We start from the raw sequence: 21430 nt of genomic DNA on the forward strand, positions 1-21430 counted from the left end.
GGGACAAAGACTGTATGTCGTCATGACAGATAACAGTGGAGAACTACCCAATGTGGTTTGCTGATAAGAGGGGCTACAGTGGGATTTAAGTAAGAAGAAGAAAACTTCTGAAATCCCTCGAAAACAATCTGAGCCTCCAGCAGCTGAAGGAAATGAATACTCGCTGCGATTGTTTTGTTGGCTAATTTTATCATAAAAATGTGAAGAACGGACCTCTTGTTGACTTAACGTTAACCTTGTGTGTGGGCTTTCAGTCTCTTTCACTCTCTCTCTCTCTCTCACGCACACACACACACACACACACACACACACACACACACACACACACACACACACACACCTCCCACCTCCTCCGCTGGGATCCCAGGATGAAAGACATCATCAGGCGGTCCAGGAGGTTGCAGAAGCCGGCAGCGTCAACCCTCAATGGGCGGCGCACTGACGGGAGGACGGAGGGTGTTTTCCAACTTTAAAAGCACCGGAGCCGGCCCCTCCGAAAAAACCGCTCTGCGTCACAGACCTGTGGACATTCTTTAAAACCTCCATTGGGTCGAAGAGAGCAAAACTCACCTTTAGCAGCCGTACCTGCGCGCCTCTCCTAACCCGCTGTTCCCGTTTCCTTTGGTGCGCAGTCCATCGCCGTGTGGTTCAAAGTTGTACACTCGATTTCCAACGAGTCTTTTTGCGAAATATGCTCCTGTTTAGTGGTTTGTCTAGAGAATCAGTGGTGTTTTGAATACTCTCGTTGCACATTACAGCCTCGCAGCCGGTGAAAGTTGCGCATCGCTTGTTGAATGCAGGATACCTTTTGCCTGAGCGTCGCTTCCAAGTTCAGCTTTGGAGCAGCAACCGGCAAGGAGCGAGGACTCCAGTTACTTACTTCTCTCGCCGCCGATATGAAGTCTGCAGAAGAAGGTAAAGAACCCTACATGACTGCGCATCACCAGCACTGTACCCCTATATACATACATATATGTATACATATGTATTACCTCGCTTTAGCTGTTTTTTTTTTAATTTAAAGATGTATTGACACCAGGTGCTGCAGTTAATGCAAAAATGGAGAGCGCATCAGGGCAAACTCGGGGTTAATCCTTCTGTGAGATAAGATTACTGAGAGCTGTCACTGCATTATACCCTCATATTTTACGTTTGCAAATTTATAGACGTCTTAAATTATTGTCTAAGCGTTTGTTTTGGTAAATATGTTTAATTATAACAAGCTAAAAATATCAAATTCTAAAGAAACGTTTTGGCCTTTTTGATGGTGTCACGATTTACCTCCCCTTGTTCTATTTTAAAAAAACAACGCACAAAATAACACGCAAGTAATACACAAGAAGCAGATAAGCTCAGTTTACATACACACCATTAGGTGTCTCCAGCTATCTTTGCAGGTGCTTCTCATTATGTGCAGTGAAATATGATGGGGGTTACACTGTTGCTGTCACCTGCAGTCTTTGTTAAGATCTTCATGTCAATTTCTCTACTTTACTTCCTTTTTTAAAATGAATAAATAAATAAAAAATTGAAATTTTTCTCCAAATGAGCCAAGTGAGATGTTAAAGTTCAGGGTCAGATAGCTCAGAGGCTGCTAAATATTATTTACTTTCCCATGCAATCAAAAGCAAACTCTCTATTTATAGCTTTGTGATTCAGAGTGAGAGGGCAAAATCTGATCACAAGTCACTTATAGCCTTAATTCATAGTGGTGATATCACTGGCTTTTGGTGGATTTCAGGAATTTAATTTTGTCTCTGAGGTTAGAGAGGGACGGGTGCAGGCGGTATTATTATTCAGTTCAGTCCCTTGATACTAAGCTTTATAATTTGTAACAGATGTGCGTGTATATACATGTGTTTGTGAGTAAGAGGGAGCACTGTGATCTGTGCATGCAGGGATGTTGGGGTAGCTTGCTTGACAAGGAGACGTGCTTAACCACACACAGCTCCAGCAGTGTGGCGAGGGCTGCTTTAGTGTCACACATAAACTCAGACACGCAGACACTCAAACGCAAGCACACAGACACACACAAACACACACACAGAGACCATGCTGGTGTTCTGCCATAGCGCATACTCAGCCATGTGCGATAAGTGGCCCCAGAGTTCTTAGTTCCAGAGGCTGCAGATGACTTTTGTGGGCGACCACCTATCTCTCTATGAGGTCCCGTCACTCTTAGCCCAGCCTAGACCACAATGCCTGCGGATAAACCCGTCCATTCTTTAGTCAGACTAGTTTGGTTGTAGGGAGAGAATGTGTTTTGATCACAATAGCATAATTGGAAAAAAATTGGGGAGTGCAAAGAGAGCACGCTATAATTTGTGTTTTCAAATTAAATCTGCTTGCACTGCATTTTCAGCACATTGCAAACAACCGGGGAGGCACTGCCTCTTGTTAGTGACTCATTTTGATTTCTCTTTTACTCGCTTCACCCCAACAAAATCTGATCTGCTTTCCCAATTTTGTTATTCGGCAGTTGTGATGCGTGTCACCCGGAAAAGCCAAGTTTCAAGATCATGCAGCAAACAAGAGTGAAAGCCCTAGTGTGTTTGAGTGGGTGTTAGAAGAAGTGAAGTGTGCTGCAGCGCAGTGCACTGATCACACACATTCAAAAGGAAGGGGGGAAAAAAAACAGCCGCAACTGTAAGCAAAGTCAGTCAGGCCTGAACTGAGGAGGTGTGTCACAAGGGCTAGAGTGGGCAGGAGATTATCATCTGTTCAAACCAGAGAAAAAGAGCATCGGCGAAGACTGAGCTGAATGCTCACTCGCCCTTACTTTGAAAGACTACGATGAGTGGTGCAGAAATGAGTTTTCAGCATGAAGAGCAAGAGTTTGATTTCAACTACATTTTTGAGTACAGCCAAAGTGTCCAGAAGGAAGGGGAGAAAGGTGCGTACTGATCTACTATTATGACATTGTAATTCTGTGAAGTAGGCTCTAAAGGGGTTTGACATTTAGCCTCTTCTAACCCCGTATAAAAAGTAACTTTTCCAAGTCTGTAGGTTTAGTGAATAAGTGTCTCTTATAGTTTTCAAAAGGACGACTTCAATTTAGTTTGGGTTTCTGTCACAATACATGCGCATCTCCTGGAATACATGTCCTGCGCACGTAGTGTTACTACCTCTGAAAATAGACTCTCATAAGCTAATTTTACCTTGCCTACCCACATATTTTATGTTGTGTGACAGATCTGTCATTTCATGTGATACGCAGTATTGTGGTTAACAAATATCGAATGGTTCAGAGAGGGGAATGCCCTTTGCTGGGTTTCAGACTGAATGGTTTTATTTCTGTAGCTATTTTTACCCTCATTGACGTTATCAATAAAAGGCAGGCGTGAGGTTTACAACTGTTGACACAGCAGCCACCCGTGTCAAGGCTAACTGAAGAGGCATGCCTGCCTTCCAAGCTATCTGGGCTCTATATTGTTGCACTGGACGTGATTTCCTTGTGTACCTGCCTGCACTTGTCCTCTGTTTATGTGTGTACCGGTGGTGTATCTGTGTGTAGCGCAAAAGCAAACTCTCCTTGACTTAATCACATGCTCAGAGCGATGCGAGAGTGCTGTCAGTTTTCCACAGGGGAGGGCCTAATTCACTCAGTGAGTGATGCAATCAATCAAATAAAGCATCCATCAGTGCTGCTGGAGGAATTCCTGTAGAGTACATATGACAGCAGGGTGTGCCAAATAAAGCCTTAGATGAACTGATCAAACAAACAGAGTGGCTGCTCGACTTGCGACTACACAGCAGCCTCATACAGTAACCGCTTTGAGATGATTGCTAAGCTTCTCCAGATGTTTATAAAGAAGTGGGCTAGTCAGAATCTGAAAAACATACTGGAGAGATTTGTGTAGGGGTATTGTTCTTAAATGTGACCAGAGTTCTTAAATGTGACCAGTTCTAGAAATTACATTCCCTCGCAGTTAGGCTATAGTGTTCTCCAAAATTATGTTTAGTCATAGTGTGTTTCACAAATAAATTTTTTTCTTCAACGTGTTTTCTCAGTTTATTTTTTACCAAGAAGTTTTGCATTTATCCCTGTGGTATTTCAGAAGACTGGTTAACATTGCAAAACATGACAAATTCAATTCAATTTTATTTGTATAGCACCAAATCAAAACAACAGTCACCTCAAAGCTTTTAATATCATAAAGTAAAGACTCTGTAATAATAAAGAGAAATGCCAACAATCAGACAAACTCCTTTGAGCAAGCACTCGGCGACAGTGGGGAAAAAAAACTCCCTCTTTAGAGGAAGAAACCTCTGGGAGAAACAACAGTGACAACAGCAGCAGGGACAGACACAACTGAGAGGGAGCATGAATACATCAGAATTAGATTGTATAGACTGAAATGGAGGGGCTGAGGCAGAGGTGGCTTTGCAAAGTGACTCCACAGGCAGCTGCGACTTTATGCAAGATGAGGTAGTTTAAATAACATGTTCTATTTGAGATTTCCCAATAAGATGGGAATTAACTTAGCTATCCTCTGATATGGGCTGTTTGGCTTTGAGACCACTGAGCTTCACTCCAAGGCCTGCCAGAACTAATGCTATGCTTGTTTTAAAAATGCAATTTAGTTGTATGGGAATATCATTTTTTTACATTCTGAACTTTGCTCTGGAAAGTAACACATATTTGTGATTCTCTGTTTCTTAAATATACTTCTTATTTTTTCAGATGCATACAGCTACACACCAAACGTCAGCCTGTCCCTTCCTCTGGGTATGGGCAGCCCCTGTCTGGCCACTCAGTACCATACCTTACAGTCCAGTCCAGTCATCTCAGTTTCCTCTTGCCACCAGACGGGATACAGCAGTGACAATCATGCAGCATCAGGTTATTATCTGCCGCACAGCTTGAGACCCAATGGTGCTCCAGCCCTGGAAAGCCCCCGCATTGAGATCACTGCCTACAGCCAGTACCCTGAGGATGAGGTTGAAGAGAGCAGCAGTGAGGACCACATTGTCAAACGGGGGGTCAACATTGTCACACTGACGCTCCCCAATGCAGAGGGGTACCGTGATCCCAGCTGCCTCAGCCCTGCCAGCAGCATTTCGTCACGCAGCTGCAACTCTGAGGCGTCATCCTATGAGTCAGGGTTCTATAACTACGACAACTCCCCGCAGAACTCCCCCTGGCAGTCCCCCTGTGTTTCTCCCCGAGGATCATCCATGCTTCTGTCATGCCCACATGCCAGTGGCCCCGCAGGGTCCCCTCACAATTCACCATCCACCTCCCCTCAAATTGGAGCCGTGGCTGAGGAAGGCTGGCCGGCACAACCTCGTGGCTCTAGACCAAACTCCCCTTCCTACAGTGGAGGTGGTGGAGGCGGTGGAGGCAGCGGTGGTAGCATGGGGAAGAGAAAGTACAGCTTCAACGGCACCTCCTACCATCAAACGCCCTGCTCACCCAACCAGTCAGCGACACCCTCTCCACATGGCTCCCCCAGGGTCAGCATTACGGATGATAACTGGCTTGCCAACACCAACCAGTACACCAACTCTGCCATCGTGGCTGCAATCAATGCTCTAACCACAGATGGGGTGGTAGACATGGGGGAGGGAATCCCAGTCAAGACGCGGAAGACGATGCTGGACCACTCAGCCTCCATGAGTCTGAAGGTGGAACCTGGAGGCGAGGAGCTTGGTCCTGATGGAGAGCTCTGCCACGAGGACTACCCCTCCCGCCTGGCCCTCAAGAAGGAGAGCTACTGTGGGGGGTTCCTGGATGTGCCTCAGCACCCATACTCCTGGTCTAAACCCAAGCCTTACCTCAGGTAGGCTGAACCAGCTCCTGCTGTCTCAAATAAATTTAGTAATTCTCTATCAAGTACAGTCTAAATGTTCAGAAATTGAAATAGCCAGCAATTTAGCCAAAAGAAAATTGTCTATGTGTCTCTGCTTAAGACAGAATTATGATCCTAACGCTTGGTCTGAGGGTCAGGATTTTCTACATATTACAATTCATCACATTTCATCAATTCCATTTCTCCATTGTTCTCTTTTTCCCCACATTTATAATGTTTTTTATTTATTGTGAGGACAAGATGGTTTTAGTTTTCAATCTTCAAAAGGCAGAGATTCCAATTTACATGCCCTTCACTTCCAAAGGAGTTCCCTTTGAAGATCAGAACTATTTCATAAATCGTATTTCACATTGAGGAGTTGCCCAGCATGCATGTGCCGCCGTTGCCATCGCAACCCTCACACAAATATAACAACGAATACAGTCACACATGCACACACTCAGACAAATAGACTCTTGCACTGAACAATAGTATTGATTTTTGTCAATTGAGCAAAGCGGGGTTTTTTTCTTTTTGCTCCCTTGTGGCATTTCCCCCCCCCCCCCTTAAGCCAATAACACACTTTCCTGTCGGAAATCAAGTGTTTGATTAAGATACTGAGCAACAGGAAGCAATGGTGACAGGGCTGGCTGAAGGGGAAGCAGCCTGTGAGTTAATCAGCCGGCGCGCTCCACTGGTTTGTCGCGCCATCGGCCCATCTTTTCTCTGTGTAGCTAAAGTGATGTCATGCACTGAATAGGCAGATAAAGTCCTGCGGGGGGAAATCAGTTCATTTTGGGTCAACAAACAGCCCGCAAGTTCCACAAAGATGCCAGAGATTGGTTTCAGTCGAGCCACTCTTCAGGTCAGGGGTTTGCGTTTACCAGGCATCCGGCAAAGAGAAATATTGTCTTGCACATGTTTGTTTTGGTTTAGATATCTCCACGGTGTTCACATGGGAAGCTTTGACTCCCCATCAGGAGAACAATGATGTTGAGGGAGGCCAGCTGTAGCTCTGAGAAAGAGATATCATGCTCCCAGGCAAGGTGTGTGGCTGACCTTGTTCCATAACACCATTGTCTTCAACACCAGCTTTTTGTATTTTAGAATTTTACAGTTATCAATTTAAAATTGAATTATATATACATACATATATATATATATATACATATACATATGTGTGTGTGTGTGTGTGTGTTAAAAAAGCTGCCTGACTGCCAGGCAGTGAGAGATTTGTTTTTGTGCCCCAGAACTGTCTTTCCTCCCACTGTCACTTTCTTAACTCGCTGCGTCTTTTTCCACCTGCCACACCATAATGCAAAACATGCCGCGCTCTAACCGGGGCACATTTGTCTCTCATTTATTTTTCACAAAAAGAAAGAAAAAACAAAGGGGGAAAGCGGGGGCCACTAATTATTACCCAGACCCAAGGAATTACACGCAGTCGGGGGATGACTTCAATTGATTAGATTAGAGACCATGATGAAATGGAGAGGGCTCAAGCCAGTTGGATTACAACAAAGTGTCCCAATTTCAGGCTAATTTAAAGCAAGTTTAGTTTAGATTCAGACTTCTGGATCCTTGGAGGAAAAAAAAATATGGTAGTTCATACTTTGGCAAATTAGATGAAAACCAAAATAGAGAAAACAGAATGTACATAAAAAGACAATCATTTGCCATATGTCTTCATTTATTTGTTCCAAGCAAAGTGGAAACGTATAACTCACTGTTCTTTCAGGAAAGAAAAAGCCAGACACTGGGGGTTTTAGCCCAGAAAGGCAAAATCTTTGGACCGTGTAAATGTGAATTCACTATCCTGTTGAAAGGTGGGAATGATACATAGTGTTATTCTCACCTAATAACAATCAATGTGTCATGTAATTACAGCCCATCTTTGCCAGCACTTGACTGGCAGCTTCCATCCTGCTCCGGCCCTTACAACCTACAGATAGAAGTGCAGCCAAAGTCCCACCACAGGGCCCATTATGAGACTGAGGGCAGCCGAGGAGCCGTGAAGGCCTTGTCTGGAGGACACCCTGTGGTACAGGTATGCTGCCAGCACTAATGTTCAAACAACAAATGCTGCTGCTGTGCACTTTTGCATTTACCCAGAGACAAAGTTAGCTTTGTAGTTTTAGACTGTGCAATAATTTGCTGTCATTACAGCATGAGAGGTAACAAGTGCATGCTGATTAACAGCAGTTTTCTATCCAACGCCAATCTGGTGACATGAACGTCTGGCTGTTGCTTATTTTATGACAGCATGTAGTCACAGAGCAAAGTCAACACAGCCCTGACATTTCTTTCATTAGTCACAACGTTGATGTTCGTTTGCTTTTCTTTTTTTTTCTCTCTCGACGAAATCAGATTTGGTTGGTTAGACTGTGTTTAAATACAAACTACTGTATGCGACTGCTGCTCAAACCATCCAGAAATGATTAGCTACAGTAATCTTTTAATGCTGTTTTTGGCAAATCAGATTCCAAATATTGGAATAATGAGTGTGATTTGAGCACAGTGCCTCTATCTGTTAAGATTAAAATGGATCTATTATGATGACTTTCAGCTCTAGCCACTACTAAAATGGATTTGCAAGATTCACAGGCAGTGAACCCTGGTACGGCCCCCCAGTTTACTCAGTATATGAATCAAGCTGTTTTAGCTAACTTCCCTCTGCTTTTGAGCTCTCTTACCTCCCATTTGCTGCTTTGAAGAGCAGATGGATGGAGCTTCTGCACTTACAGATCATTTTATATGTCATTACACAACCAAAGATTATAAAATGGCATTACAGATGAGGTCACTCTATTCTACACACAAACCACATGCACAGAGATAAAAAAAAATAAAAATTAAATTTGTCTAACTAGTCAGCTAGCTTAAAAAAATGCAGGCCTTTCTTGTAACTTCTGACAGCAGCTGTGCAGCACTTGCACACTGCAGGCGGTATATCTCAGCATTTTCTTGTATGCTGCGTTTTTAAATGTTCCCTAAAGCTGACAGTGAATCTGCTGCTGTAATAAGTCACTCTGACCAGCAGCAGTGCATGCTGACTGGAGGAGAAGCGTCGCCCCTCGCTATTGTATTTGGCAAACACTTAAGGAGCACACGTCAGTCTCACCAGCGGCACAGCACAGAGCTCCTTTCTCAGCTCCGCTGTCATCACGCTGTGCTGACATCTCAGTTTACACAAGGTGGGGATTTAGTCGTGTGTGCATGTCCTTAAGGTAAACTTGTCTTTGAAGCAGCTTATTTGCATTTAAACTGTATCTATCCTACTAACTATATGAATATTTGCTGGCTCTGTCAGAGAAGGGATTGAATGGTTTTAGATGGCAGATAGCCTGCTTTCCATGCAGCTAGACTCTGCAAGCCTAAAAAAACACACACAAAAAGTTCCTGGAACTATAAAGTTTAATTGGTGGTCCATCCTTAGCTTTAAATGTTGTTAGCACCGCAGCTATTTTGTAAATAGATGTTGTCAGCACACCCTGGTCTGCACAATGTCAAATGCATTTGACAGCTGTTGGCCAAAGTTGTGTTATAAAGACGCCTGTCAACCTGCAGGTTTTTTCTGTAAATACAGGTAATTATTCCCCTTCTTTACAAGCCTTTGAATATCAACATGCAGGTGAATCAACACTTTACCCCTCACAGTTCACTGTGCTACAGTAAGAGGCCCAGCAGACTCAGGCTCGTTTTGATTTTAGGTCACGTCAATTTCTGACTTGCTCTCTCTCTCGGGGGCCGAATAGGAACTCATAAATAACACTCCTGAGTGTCTTTACATGTGGCCCTGTCAATATTCACGCTCATGATTTGATTCTGTTATTTAAAATCGCCCATTTAGCGCCAACATTCTGAGGATATTCCCAACCCTCGCTGAGCGCCCTGACCAAATATTATATGAAAATACGATGACAGATGCTTTTCCATCACACCTGCTTGCTTGCTCACATACCTCACATTTTCTTTTCTTGGTGAGGAGTGATTTATGACCCCGATATTGCCTGTGCAGTCAATTGGGATATCTTGAGGGTTTCATAACAGTGGAAACCACTCCGAGCATGGCAGTTGGCAGGAAGATGAATCTATGAGGATTAGGCAATCATGTGTACATGCTGGAGGGTAAAGGATAGAAGAAAAATGTGGTGTTTTTTTTGTTTGTTTTTTTGAAAACCTGACTTTTTCACTCCTAGGCACTCCCTTTGTCTTTGTTGTGGTGATGTGAAGAAATTGTGTTGTTACAATCTCGGAGGATAGGGCGCGTGGTGTAGTCCCCAGTGCCCTGAGGTAATGAGTGGCAGGCACTGGATGGGTGAAGTGCAGTCAAGGAGAATGAGTCAATAATGACACAAGGGCACGAGTGTAGGAAGAAGCTAAGGCAGTGTGTGTGTGTGTGTGTGTGTGTGTGTGTGTGTGTGTGTGTGTGTGTGTGTGTGTGTGTTCTTCATGATTCTTGAGACTGGAGAGAAGGAAAGAGAAGGGGCAGAGGGAGTCACCAGGCAGCTGTGGCTTGGCTTGCCTGCCCCAAGAGATGCTCTGTATCCTGCTGATTAGGACCTGAGTAGCCCTGAGGTTGGCTAAGCATGACAGTGGTGCACGGGAGTCAGTACCCATCAGAGGCCACCTCCTCTTTCCATGCACCGGTGCCTCTCTGCCTCCCTGGTGGGCCCGAGGCTGTCACTCCCTGTGAACCGTTCATCCTTCAACCATCTCCCAAATCCACACCAGCAGGCCTACCTCGGTTAAAACCCAGCCATCTACAACTCTATTGTTTTTTTAGGTCATGGATGATCAGACACACGTGCTATGAGCAATCGTGACATGTGTGTTGGAAAGCAGTTCTGGATGAACCCCCCACCCAAAAAAAAGAAAAGAGAAAACAGCAAGATGATGAAAAACATACAGGGATACACAGGTTCCACACTGACAAAGTACTCCGTAGAGAGTGGCTAATATACAGTGAAACCAAGGTGCTCATGTGCACATTTACTGCTGTCTTGTTTTTCCTTGACACACAAAGGTGTTTATGTGATGGGTGGTTGCACAGAGAATGGAAGGTCTTTGCTCCAGTCATACGCCAATGAAAACGCTGGCTTACCATGACTCCCTAGCCTTTCACCATTTGCACCAACTCGTCTCATCAATTTCCATTCCAAATCAAGGTCATCTATTCTCAAGTCAGACACCAACCCTACCTCCTCTCCTCTGCATCTCCAGCCTTTTAACCCCCTCTCTCATCACCGGTCCACTCTGTGACCCCCGCTGCTGCTTTTCCACTTTACTTACTGCATCAGACCACAACACCATTAAGGGGATCTAGGGTACTCTAACAGTTCCTCTCACACTCTTCCAGACTCTCCCCCTTGCTTTACCACAGCTGTGTTTAATGTCTGACGCCGTGCTCAGGAAAAACCAACAACCTGGTCTACCTTTACTTAAAATATAACCGCAACACTGATTTATTTGGTTGTTTGTTTCTTCTTTTAACTGAGCAGACCATTTAAAAAAGACAACTGCAATTATAAAGTTTTCATTAACAATAGAGTGACCGATCTAACATGAGTTCAGATCAAGATGTTGCAACAGCTTTCAAGTTCAACCACAGACAGGAAAACAGACATCCGCCAGGCCCTTGGTAACAGCAAACAACACCTGTGAAGAATTAAACCTGTCCTGCAGCACACAGAGCAGAATTGCTTATGGCTAATTCATATAGGATAATCACTGGCCTGTAAGGCTTTCACCCCCCACACACATACATGCACTTTCTCATTAAGTTTAAAGCAGTAACACACATGTGTAATTTCAGGATGTGGCCATCATCCTTATTAACGTGTGCGTGACTTAATACTCATCTCTCTTCCTCTGCAACTTTATGTAATGCACATCAAATTTGCAGTATATTTCCGCCATGATGACATGAAAGACTTAAGCAAACACGTGCTCGGGTTTTTCGCATGTGCGGTTTCACCTTGGGATCTGGTCCTTGCTGGCTGCGTAATGTCTCGAAAGAAGAACACCCTGATCTACAGCACTCCATACTGTAGCTGCTAATTGCTCATTAAATCTACCGCCGCCTTATGTTTGATATTCAAAAGGATTGGTGTACCCTGTAGTGCTGTTAGAGCTTAGTCAAGGCTATTATTTGCTGCCCAAAGGGCATTTATGCCACTCTCAAATTGTGGTTCTCCATCTGCGGGGTTTCCCTTACACTGGTATTGGGCTGCCACTAATTACAAGTTAATAACAAGTGGAAAAAGTTGAGGTTATGTGTACATCGTTTTCACTGGTTTGAGGTGACAACCAAACCGCAGATTTATGAGGTAAGATAAGAGTGGGTAATCTGGCTACTTAGGGGCATAGCAGTGATCTATGCTTCATCCTGCACAAATTTTCTGTAGGCTTTAATGATGGGTCTTATGAATGGCTGATAAAATCAAAATTTAAAACAATGTTATTTGACATAAAATTTGGACCTTTAGTAGTCTAGACATGGGCCTGTGCTCAAAGCTACACCCTCAATACTCGAAGTATTAGTAAAGAAAATAAAAACTTTAAAGGATATAGCTGTTTGGTTGCTTATAAAAGTTGCAGCATGTGAAGCCATGGAAACAGTGCACATTAAAGGATTGCATATGTTGCGTTATGCATTCAATATGAGACACGGGAGACATTAGAGGGTCAGGGGGGCGATGGAGTAAAGTCTGGAAGGAGAGACAGCGTGGATGAGTGTACGTCTAATTGGGTACAGCAAAGGCTGGCTGGTGTGAGTGTGTCAGCACTTGACAGAGAGGAGAGCGTGATAATGGGAAAAAGCCTGCATCTGCTGTTGTAGTTCTCCTCCCCCCTCAACCCCTCCTCTGCTGCTTCCAGTTGTCTTCTCCCTCTCCCCCCCGATTCTCTGCGCCACGTGGACTTCTACGAGTCATGACATTTCTCCAGGCGGTGATGAAATCACCGCAGAGGGATAGAAGGCAGCCTTCACTGCGGGGCCTGTGAAGTGTATTCACACTCAATTTCTAGCCAGGCCAGACAAATCTAATTTACCACCAAGTCATTATTAAACTTTAAATGTTCAAATCCCCACTTTGAATGGTTGCAGCAGCATTAAGAATGTCACTTTTACTAAAGAAGCTGAAGGATAAAATCCACTGTGAAAAATACATTATATTTATTGGAATAAAAACACCCTCTGTCGCTATTTGATCACATGTGACTTTCATTGAGTGAAGCAAATAAGAAAATGGGGGGGAAGAAAGAAAAGAAATAAACTGGGGCTGTCTCCCAAGGACTAAAGCTTTCTGTATTGCTGATGGAGCTGAGAAGACCCAAAGGCAGATGGGAGCTGAATGGCGGTGAGCACCCAGAATGTGCCCTCCTCTTCTCTATTTATCATCACAACTGACCTAGACAATACAGCTGCACACTATTATGCAGTTAATGCCTCAGCTGCCATGGTCGCGATGTTTTACTTGAGCGTCAGCTCTCAGAAATAGGTTCATACAACAAGCTGACACAGTGGCAAAAGCTGGCACCGGGAACAACTGCCTCAATGTAAGACTGGTTTCAGTGAATGATCTCAAAATAAACATGTAGTGAGCGTTCAGCCCGATGGGCCATATTTTACAGCAAGAAGAAGCTCATCTGGTCAAAATTAGTGTCTCTCTCACAGACAGCGTCAGACACAAATGCAAAGCTGAGGTCGCAGGTGTTTAAGTTCTGTCTACACAGTCTTGACTCCCCCTGTCTTAATTCCCACTTTGAGAATAAAATGAAGAAGTGAATTTTTCACTGTGCGTGTGGCGTGCAGTTGAGGGAGCATCGCAGGAGTTTAGCAGAGGTGAAGGAGTGGGATGGGGGGAGACTGTAGCGAGAGGGTCAGGGGAGCACATATGGTAAAGGAATTGAGTGAGGTCGCTCAGGGGGGATCACGCTGCCTTCGTTTGCTGCTGGGAAGAGCAGCGTCACCACGAGGACTACCTGACCTCATTAATCACATCCTCCTTTTGAGCGAGGATGCCGCCGCCATTGCCGTGCGCTACAGCAGGATGAGAGGAGCGAGAACCTCCTCTACCTCCCGCTTCTTTTGTGGCCCTCGCCACGTGGCGGCTGAGGTAATGTTTTGGAGGTCAAAGAGAAATCCAAAGAAGTCCATTGCCGCAGATGACACGGGTTTGTAGTGCAACTGCCAGCGTTTTATTAAATCACAAGGCAACGTCATGCAATTTAACGCTCCGATGTTTCAGATTTGTACCTCATGCTCCACCGTGGCCCTCCTCTGATTCAATGCGCCCGTAACTGGTAGCATGTGTGGCTATGGATAATTACTTCTGGTGACACCATAAGTAAAATATAACAAGGGAACAGCGTCTGCCGGTGAGATCACTCTATAGATGAAGTGGTCCCTTGAGATGCCAAGACTTCAAGAAGCTCCTGACCTCGGCCTAACTCACTGATGACTAGCATGTGTGACTAGCTCCAGGTCAAGACAGCTGCTAGAGACACTATGGGGAGCTCAAGAGAAAAAATATGATGGTTGGAACTGGAGATGAATGACAGCCTTAGTCTTACCACTCCCTCCGCACTCCCTCGATATCTGAATCAAAGACCAAGCCAGATAACCACCGGTGCTTAGGTTATTGAAGCATATGGATATATAATCTATTCCCGTGACTGGTCATATTCTATTCCTATTCAAGATAATTAATAATGAAAATTGTGTAACAGAGACCACAAAGAGCACATCCTCTGCCTTGTCTTGCATCCAGCAGAGCTGTCATCAAGTGCCGACCAAGGCCATTTAATCCTTGTCGTTATTATGAGACCAAATGACTTTTGATACTGTATCCAGACAAATCTGCTCTCAAATCAAAGGCCTTAGGTGTCGATGACACTGTGGTACTAATTTCCACAGACACCCAATCAGGTTCAGAATAACTTTCCAGTCTTATACCAGTCTTGCTCTTCTTTACACCCCCCACCCCCCACCCCCCCAATTCCTGCCTGCCCTCTCAAAGGTAATTATAAACCCATTAATCAGATTATGTCATAGGTTACATGTGGTCTTCATTTCATTGTATGACTCAGTCTGTTAGATAAACAACAGGGGTCTTTTATTCCATTTGACGTTACCACTGTTTTCACTCGGATGGAGCTCAAACAAAATTGGTCTGAAGCGGTGCGCTGGAGTAATTGACCAATTTGTGGGATTTTTCAGATGGTCATGGCTTGTTGAGCCTTGGTCTTAAGTAACTGATCCCTCACAGTAAACGTCACATGCGGTCAAGTAGCCACCTGGGTGGATCTGTGGAGGTCCACCCGATCAGAAGTTAGGCTTTTTGGGGTTTTATGTATACCAGATGGATTCAGCGGCTTCTTGATAGTGTTTAGGTTTGGAGAGATTTCTAAGCCATAGGAACAATTTGCATTACAAAGAGAAACTATATCCTGGGAGGTCTTTGGTGTTAAGACTCGGCCACGCTAGAAATAACTTGGTTAGTGGATTATTCTGGTCAGAAATCATTCACAAAGTATCAGTTGCCCTTCACCACATCTTGGAATTTAAAACATTCCCTGCATTTGGATGTTTTTGAGCCATTACACACTTGGTTAAATGATCGAATGATGTTACTTTAGACACAGACAGAAAATTATACTGGGACATTGAATTTAAATTGGCAGTTACAGTTTATATTTGAAGTACATTTGAACCCAAATTCAACAGTGTGCACAGGCATGGATTATTTTTCCTTTTTTTGAAGATTTGATCTTTTTATTAGCTAAGCAGTAGCGGCTAATGGCAGGCTGCTAGAGGAAGTGGTAGTTGTTTGAAGTGGTGGTTCTGATACAGGAGTCTCTTTCATCACAGTGGGACACAGTCTGCGCTCTTTAATGGAAATCATAATGCATGTTCATAACTGCCCAAAGGTAAAGGGGGGGGCTGGAGCACGTCTGCACTCCCTGCTTCATGAGCATTCAGGCGTAAAGTTTTAATAAGTTTAATAGCTAACTGTGTGTTGATAATCATCACAGAAAAACCATTGATTTGTACTGTTTATTTATTTATTTTGAACAGTTTAAGTAAGAGTTTGAGTTTTGATTTCATCTATTTGATGCCCTCCGTTATACTGGAAACATTTTCCCAGTCATCTCCTTAAGTATCAGCTGTGAAACTTTTATCAGTCTTTGTCTCTGTGTTTCCTGCTCAAACACCCAGAAACAATAAAAAATCTTTTGATTTCTCTTCCTAAAGGAATGTAGAAAAGAACAGCAGACCACTGAGAGAGAGCCTCCAATCCAACCAGAAAAAAACAAACAATGAAAAAGAGCTCATGTTCACAGCTCTTCTGCCTGGTCAAAGCTATCAATAAAGGTTCCTTTAACAGTTGCTAATGTGCGTCCAGTCTCGATTTCCTAAATGAGGGGTTGCCTGAGATGGAGGTCTTAAAACCTGATGTTGCCTCTTACCTGGGTCTCTTTGTTCTCTTGCCAGCTTTATGGCTACATGGAAAGCGAGCCGCTCACCCTGCAGCTGTTCATAGGGACCGCAGACGACCGCCTCCTGCGACCACATGCCTTCTACCAGGTCCACCGCATCACGGGCAAAACCGTCTCCACCGCCAGCCATGAAGTCATGCAATCCAACACCAAAATTCTGGAGATCCCTCTGCTGCCTGAGAATAACATGAGAGCTATGTGAGTGCTATCCACGCTTTCTTCCATTAACTTCAAAACACAAGCAGAAATGTGCACAATCCCTTTCTTTCTGCACCTTTCTCTTTGTTATGTCTCTATAGGATGAGAATGTTTATTGATAAATATTCTTGAGCTTTCACTTCAAAACAGGCCTTCAAATTTGAGTTCCATGCTTTTACCCCAAGAGATGCACAAACGTTAAAGAAAAAGCAAGCGCCGAGTTCATGGGTGCTTTAATTCGGCCCAGTGTGAATATGGCCAGTTTGAGGCTTGCACTTGGAGTGCCGTGATCCACCAGAATAATGCGGTCCCGTTACACTTGGCTTGGTCAACATATTCCACCGAGACAAATATATGAGGCGAGTTAGAACATCCCAACTGAACTAACAAGTCTGGTGAAAAGAATGATTTGGGCTTGGAGGGCAATTAGTCACATTCATGTAGCCTGCAGTACCCAAAGCAAACAATAACTTTATTGGCCTGTTTGTATTAAGACCATAACTGCCAATTCTGATACCAATTTAGCAATGTCAACTGATTACTACTAAAATAAGCAAATTTAAAATTAGAAATGTATTTTGTATTGTTAGTTTTGTATTTTCAATTGTTCCTTGACCAGCTGGCTGGCGTGCACAATGAAAAAACAAAACAAAAAAACAACAAAATGGATCCAACCATCATGGAAGCCACTTTATGCACACCTGTGTTTTTCTAATGGGTCAGAAAGTCTTCTGAAAAATCGACATCATCATTTGCTGGACAGCAGTGGCCGTCTACTGCACCATAACCAAACAGAAACTTCTGAAACAGAGCTATGTCAGTGTCATTCGTGAAGCAGCTGGCGCAACAGTAGTCTTTCACTTTAATGAATGAAACTCGTAGATCTGCTCTGTAAAGTTTAAGTTAGGCCGGTCATCTTATATTTTAGTCATTTTATACCGTAAAAAGTTCATAAAATGGTTTATTTTTATGAAATTAAACTGGACATACATAATTTCATGTGTCACATATCACATATGTCACATAAACAGTGTAGCCAAGAGATAAAGAACAAATAGCTTTTTTTAAATGACAAAAAGTGTCATAAGTGTCTGACCTCAATGTTCAGACTCAAGGACAAAGTTTTGCTGTACTTGCCTACTAAGTCCACGAGGTTTTGGGGCAACACAGGATTTCTAGAGAAAGTCTGGAGGCTGTTAAATAAAAAATAAAAAAGATGGATAAAGAACTAATCTTGACACTGAAGGGGAAAAGATAGGCCTAATCTAACATTGGTAAATAATAGAAAGTTGTTTGCTTTAGCATGGTGGCATGATGATGATTCATCACATCTGATCAAAAGTTTCAAACCCAAAATAGTGTGAAACATGTTTCAGAGTCAAGTCAAAATAAAGTAAGAGAGGGTTTAGTGATTCGGACTTACAGTGGAGACCAGGATTAAGTCTTTGTCACCGAGCTGCTGGATGATACGAGCAAGGCAATTTTAAACAGTTTACTGCAGGTAACTTCTACCATCTGTACTGATTAACATAAAAAACGGGGACCACTGTCTAAAATTCTGTGCTGCAGGTGGACCAAATTTACAGCTTAACTCAGCATAGAAGAAGCACTGAATGAAACAAAAAAAAACTAATCACCTATTTATTCATAGCATTAAAAAATCGATGTTTTTGATGTAGTTTTACATGTAAACTTGCTCCATCTAAAGGAGCAGAGCATCTGTTTTCTAGGGCTGAAAAGTCAGGCTCGGGTTCTGTCTTCCTCCCTCTAGACTTTCAGTAAGCCAACGGCTCTGCTCTGCAGTGTATCCAGGCAGTAGCTCCTGTCCTGGGGCTCCGTTTAGACTAGGCAGCAGTGAATTTATTGGACTGTGGCCCAGAGCTGTGTGTTGTTGGTAAAGCTACTGTATCTTAGCACAGGTTACATAAGGCAATTACCTCTTACTGTTTATTCGTCACCATTTAGACTTTAAGTGCGTATGTGTTTTTAAATGAAAAGCATATAGGTGATGCATCTCTATGACACAGGTTCATGTTTGTATAAATGTTGGGGATCATGAAGATTTATGGGACATGAGAGTTTCCTGACCGGACAGTGGCCTTCTTTGGCGAAGTGTAGATGATTTTAACATTTGTATTACATTACAATATCATTTCCAACAATACCTCAATATCCTTCATATTGTAGCATATTAAAGCATACTGTTGGCCTGTTTTGCTTAATGTGTCCCCTAGGCTATGATTTTATACCAAACCAAACATTCAAGAGGAAGTTTTTTTTTTCTCTCTTTTTATCGTCAGCGCACAAGAAGAGGAGTTAACGTTTTGTATTTCTTCCTGACTATCTAAACAGTGAAAGATGGAGAAAAGTCTTTAACTTTCTCTCTCCACCAAGCTGTTAAAAAGTTGCCTTGATAATGCAGAATCCATCTCGCTGTGCACACGCCAGCTATCATTTGTGTGGGATGCAGACACTCAAGAACTGCAGTCAAACTTTCAGAAAGCTTCAATCTGTTTTTTTTCCCTTTCCGCTTCTAAGATGTTTTATCTTCAAGCACACCAACCACCTCTGCAGATTCTAACTACTATAACCTAATAAGCGAGAAAGCATTCATAAGAGGATGACGGTTATGACTAGAGTAACTTTATTATGCCCATCATCTTGCTCTTGTTTAAAACCACAGACTGGTGGCATATTAGTAGAAAGCTGTGAAACCTTGACTCGTATGCTGAGTGGATCTGTGGTGGTTTTCATATGCTGTCATTTGGTCATCTTGTCTGCTAAAAGGGAATGGTTCATTTGAGTGATCGCCTTTAATTCTATAATGCAGTGTTTTTCTCCTGATGAAAATGGTGTGTTTAACATCCCAGTCGCTGGTAGATAAGGGCTCACTGAATAGTTTGATGAGCTTGAAACTGATTTAGGTCGTATGCTACAGCTTTTTTATTTATTTTTTGCTGTCACTACATCTTGACCTAGTTGCAGATGTGGATCTAGTAAATTTGGGCAAAACATCAAGTTTGTATGTTGATAATCCCTGTGGAATTGTAGGCTATGACTAATACCTGCAGTCCCTCCGCTCTTTCCTACCATGCTATCTGCAACCACTGCAGGATTTTTCATAGAAACAAGGTTTCTACTGCCACAAGGGTTTGTTTAAAATCCAAAAGATTTGGTTTAACATATTTTAACTCTGTCTAATATGTTTGGGTTCGTTATCTTCTTTTTCCTCAGTGTCAGTCGATCATTTCATCTAGATTTCCATAGGTTGGTTAGCAGACATACGGCATCCTAAGTTTCTGATAGTGCCAAATTGTCATCATATGTTATGTTAAAGTGCAAGATAGTTAGAACACCAAAACACCAATCCTTTATGTTGCTCGTTTTTCAGTGCTGATAAGGAGCGGGTAGTCAGCATGACTGTATCTGTTATTTTTCTTTTCTTTGAATTGTACAAACCAAAGTCAAGGGAAAAATGGATTGGTATAAAACCTGACATTTACCATGTTCCAGGAATCGCTCCCAAAAAGCTACCATGTAAAATCATTTAAATGCCAAACCATATCCCATCTGTATTCTCTCACTTTTTACCAGCCACACTAGTTTTATGTAAATTTATGAAAGGCCATGCCTGCGAATGAATGCCCTTTTTCCACCAAGAAAAGGGAAAGAAACTCTACACCTTTACCTCCCAAATTGTGAAATGAAATAAATAAAGAGAGACAGCTTAAAAAGGGGGCTATTAGCACATGTGGCAATGATTAACAGCGGTTTTAAACCCAAAACTCATGAAGTGAATGGTGTGAACGGACAAGGCAGGCTCGGTGTACTCCTACAGAACGTGTGTGATACTGGTAAGCCATGGTGCGCTCAGTCCAGATTTCTCTGAATACTTGGACCACTCTGGCCATTTAAAACGGTGATGCAAACTCATTAATGTCCAACTTTTCCTTTGATGACATGCTGGATTAATAATGACACGGTCATGCTCCGATAAACTTCCAGTGCATGATCTGTAACACCAGTGGGGACTTCACTGCTGGTCCCGATGCGTAGCAGCTATTTTCGATTTCACAGCCAAGAGTAAATCAGATAGGCTCCTGTTTCAACCCTTGGTCGCACTTTTCCATGCTTTTGCATCCCGTTGAAAGCTACCCTCTGTGACTCAGGGTGTGGAACAGAAGAGAAAGAAATTGGTGCTTTCTTGAAATGTTGTAATAGAAATTGTTCTGGCTTGGAAAAAGTAAACAGTGAACTTCACCTTTCCGTCACCTTTGCCTGTGTAATGTTGTCTCGGGGATATAGTCTTCAATTGTGCGTGTGCTTTTCTCCGTTCTAGAATTGATTGTGCGGGAATCCTGAAGCTGCGTAATTCAGACATTGAGCTTCGCAAAGGGGAAACGGACATCGGACGTAAAAACACACGTGTGAGGCTTGTGTTTCGCGTGCACATCAACCAACCCAATGGCAGGACCGTGTCCCTACAGGCCACTTCGAACCCCATTGAATGCTGTAAGTCTTACACACACACAGACAAACACACGCACAGAAATAAACACAAAACCTGGCATGTCTTTTCTGTTGGCTTTGCACTCAGGTGGCATCTATTGTTGTAGTCCAATAAAGTGAGCTACTATTTTATTGCCTACTGGAGCAAATTCAGTGCATCTGCACCCAATAAGCTTTATTTGATCAAAGGTCTTTGCCAAAGCAATAGATGCATTGTGCACGATGCCAAACACACGTGCTATCTATCTTAAATTCACATTTTACGACTGAATGCACAAGTTATTTTGGTAACACTACCCCATTAGCGCAGGTTTCACAAAGGTCGTTTGCCAGCCCCACTTTTTGGCACGGTTGAGTGAGCACATTGAAAGAAACCTCTGTTCTCTTTGTCATTCATTTGTGTATGAGGGGTGTGATGTTATTTGCGC

The 21430-nt window shown here is 43.1% G+C and overlaps 1 protein-coding gene across 2 annotated transcripts in view; it reads left to right on the forward strand.

The window, feature by feature from the left end:
• Positions 1-376: 376 nt before the first annotated feature.
• LOC113032039 (nuclear factor of activated T-cells, cytoplasmic 1-like) overlaps positions 377-21430 on the forward strand; it is a 60655-nt gene continuing 39601 nt past the window's right edge. The window contains exons 1-5 of one of the 2 annotated variants that reach the window (XM_026184684.2): positions 377-915; positions 4685-5783; positions 7680-7839; positions 16291-16493; positions 20833-21005. In XM_026184684.2, coding sequence (XP_026040469.1) covers positions 795-915; positions 4685-5783; positions 7680-7839; positions 16291-16493; positions 20833-21005 — 1756 coding nt within the window. In that variant the 5' untranslated portion in view covers positions 377-794. Of the gene's footprint in view, positions 916-2725; positions 2894-4684; positions 5784-7679; positions 7840-16290; positions 16494-20832; positions 21006-21430 lie in introns of those variants that run through there. The other variant, XM_026184685.2, reaches the window with a different exon arrangement.

This window comes from Astatotilapia calliptera, chromosome 11 (genome assembly GCF_964374335.1).
Source record: "Astatotilapia calliptera chromosome 11, fAstCal68.1, whole genome shotgun sequence".
In the NCBI taxonomy this organism is placed as follows: Eukaryota; Metazoa; Chordata; class Actinopteri; order Cichliformes; family Cichlidae; genus Astatotilapia; species Astatotilapia calliptera.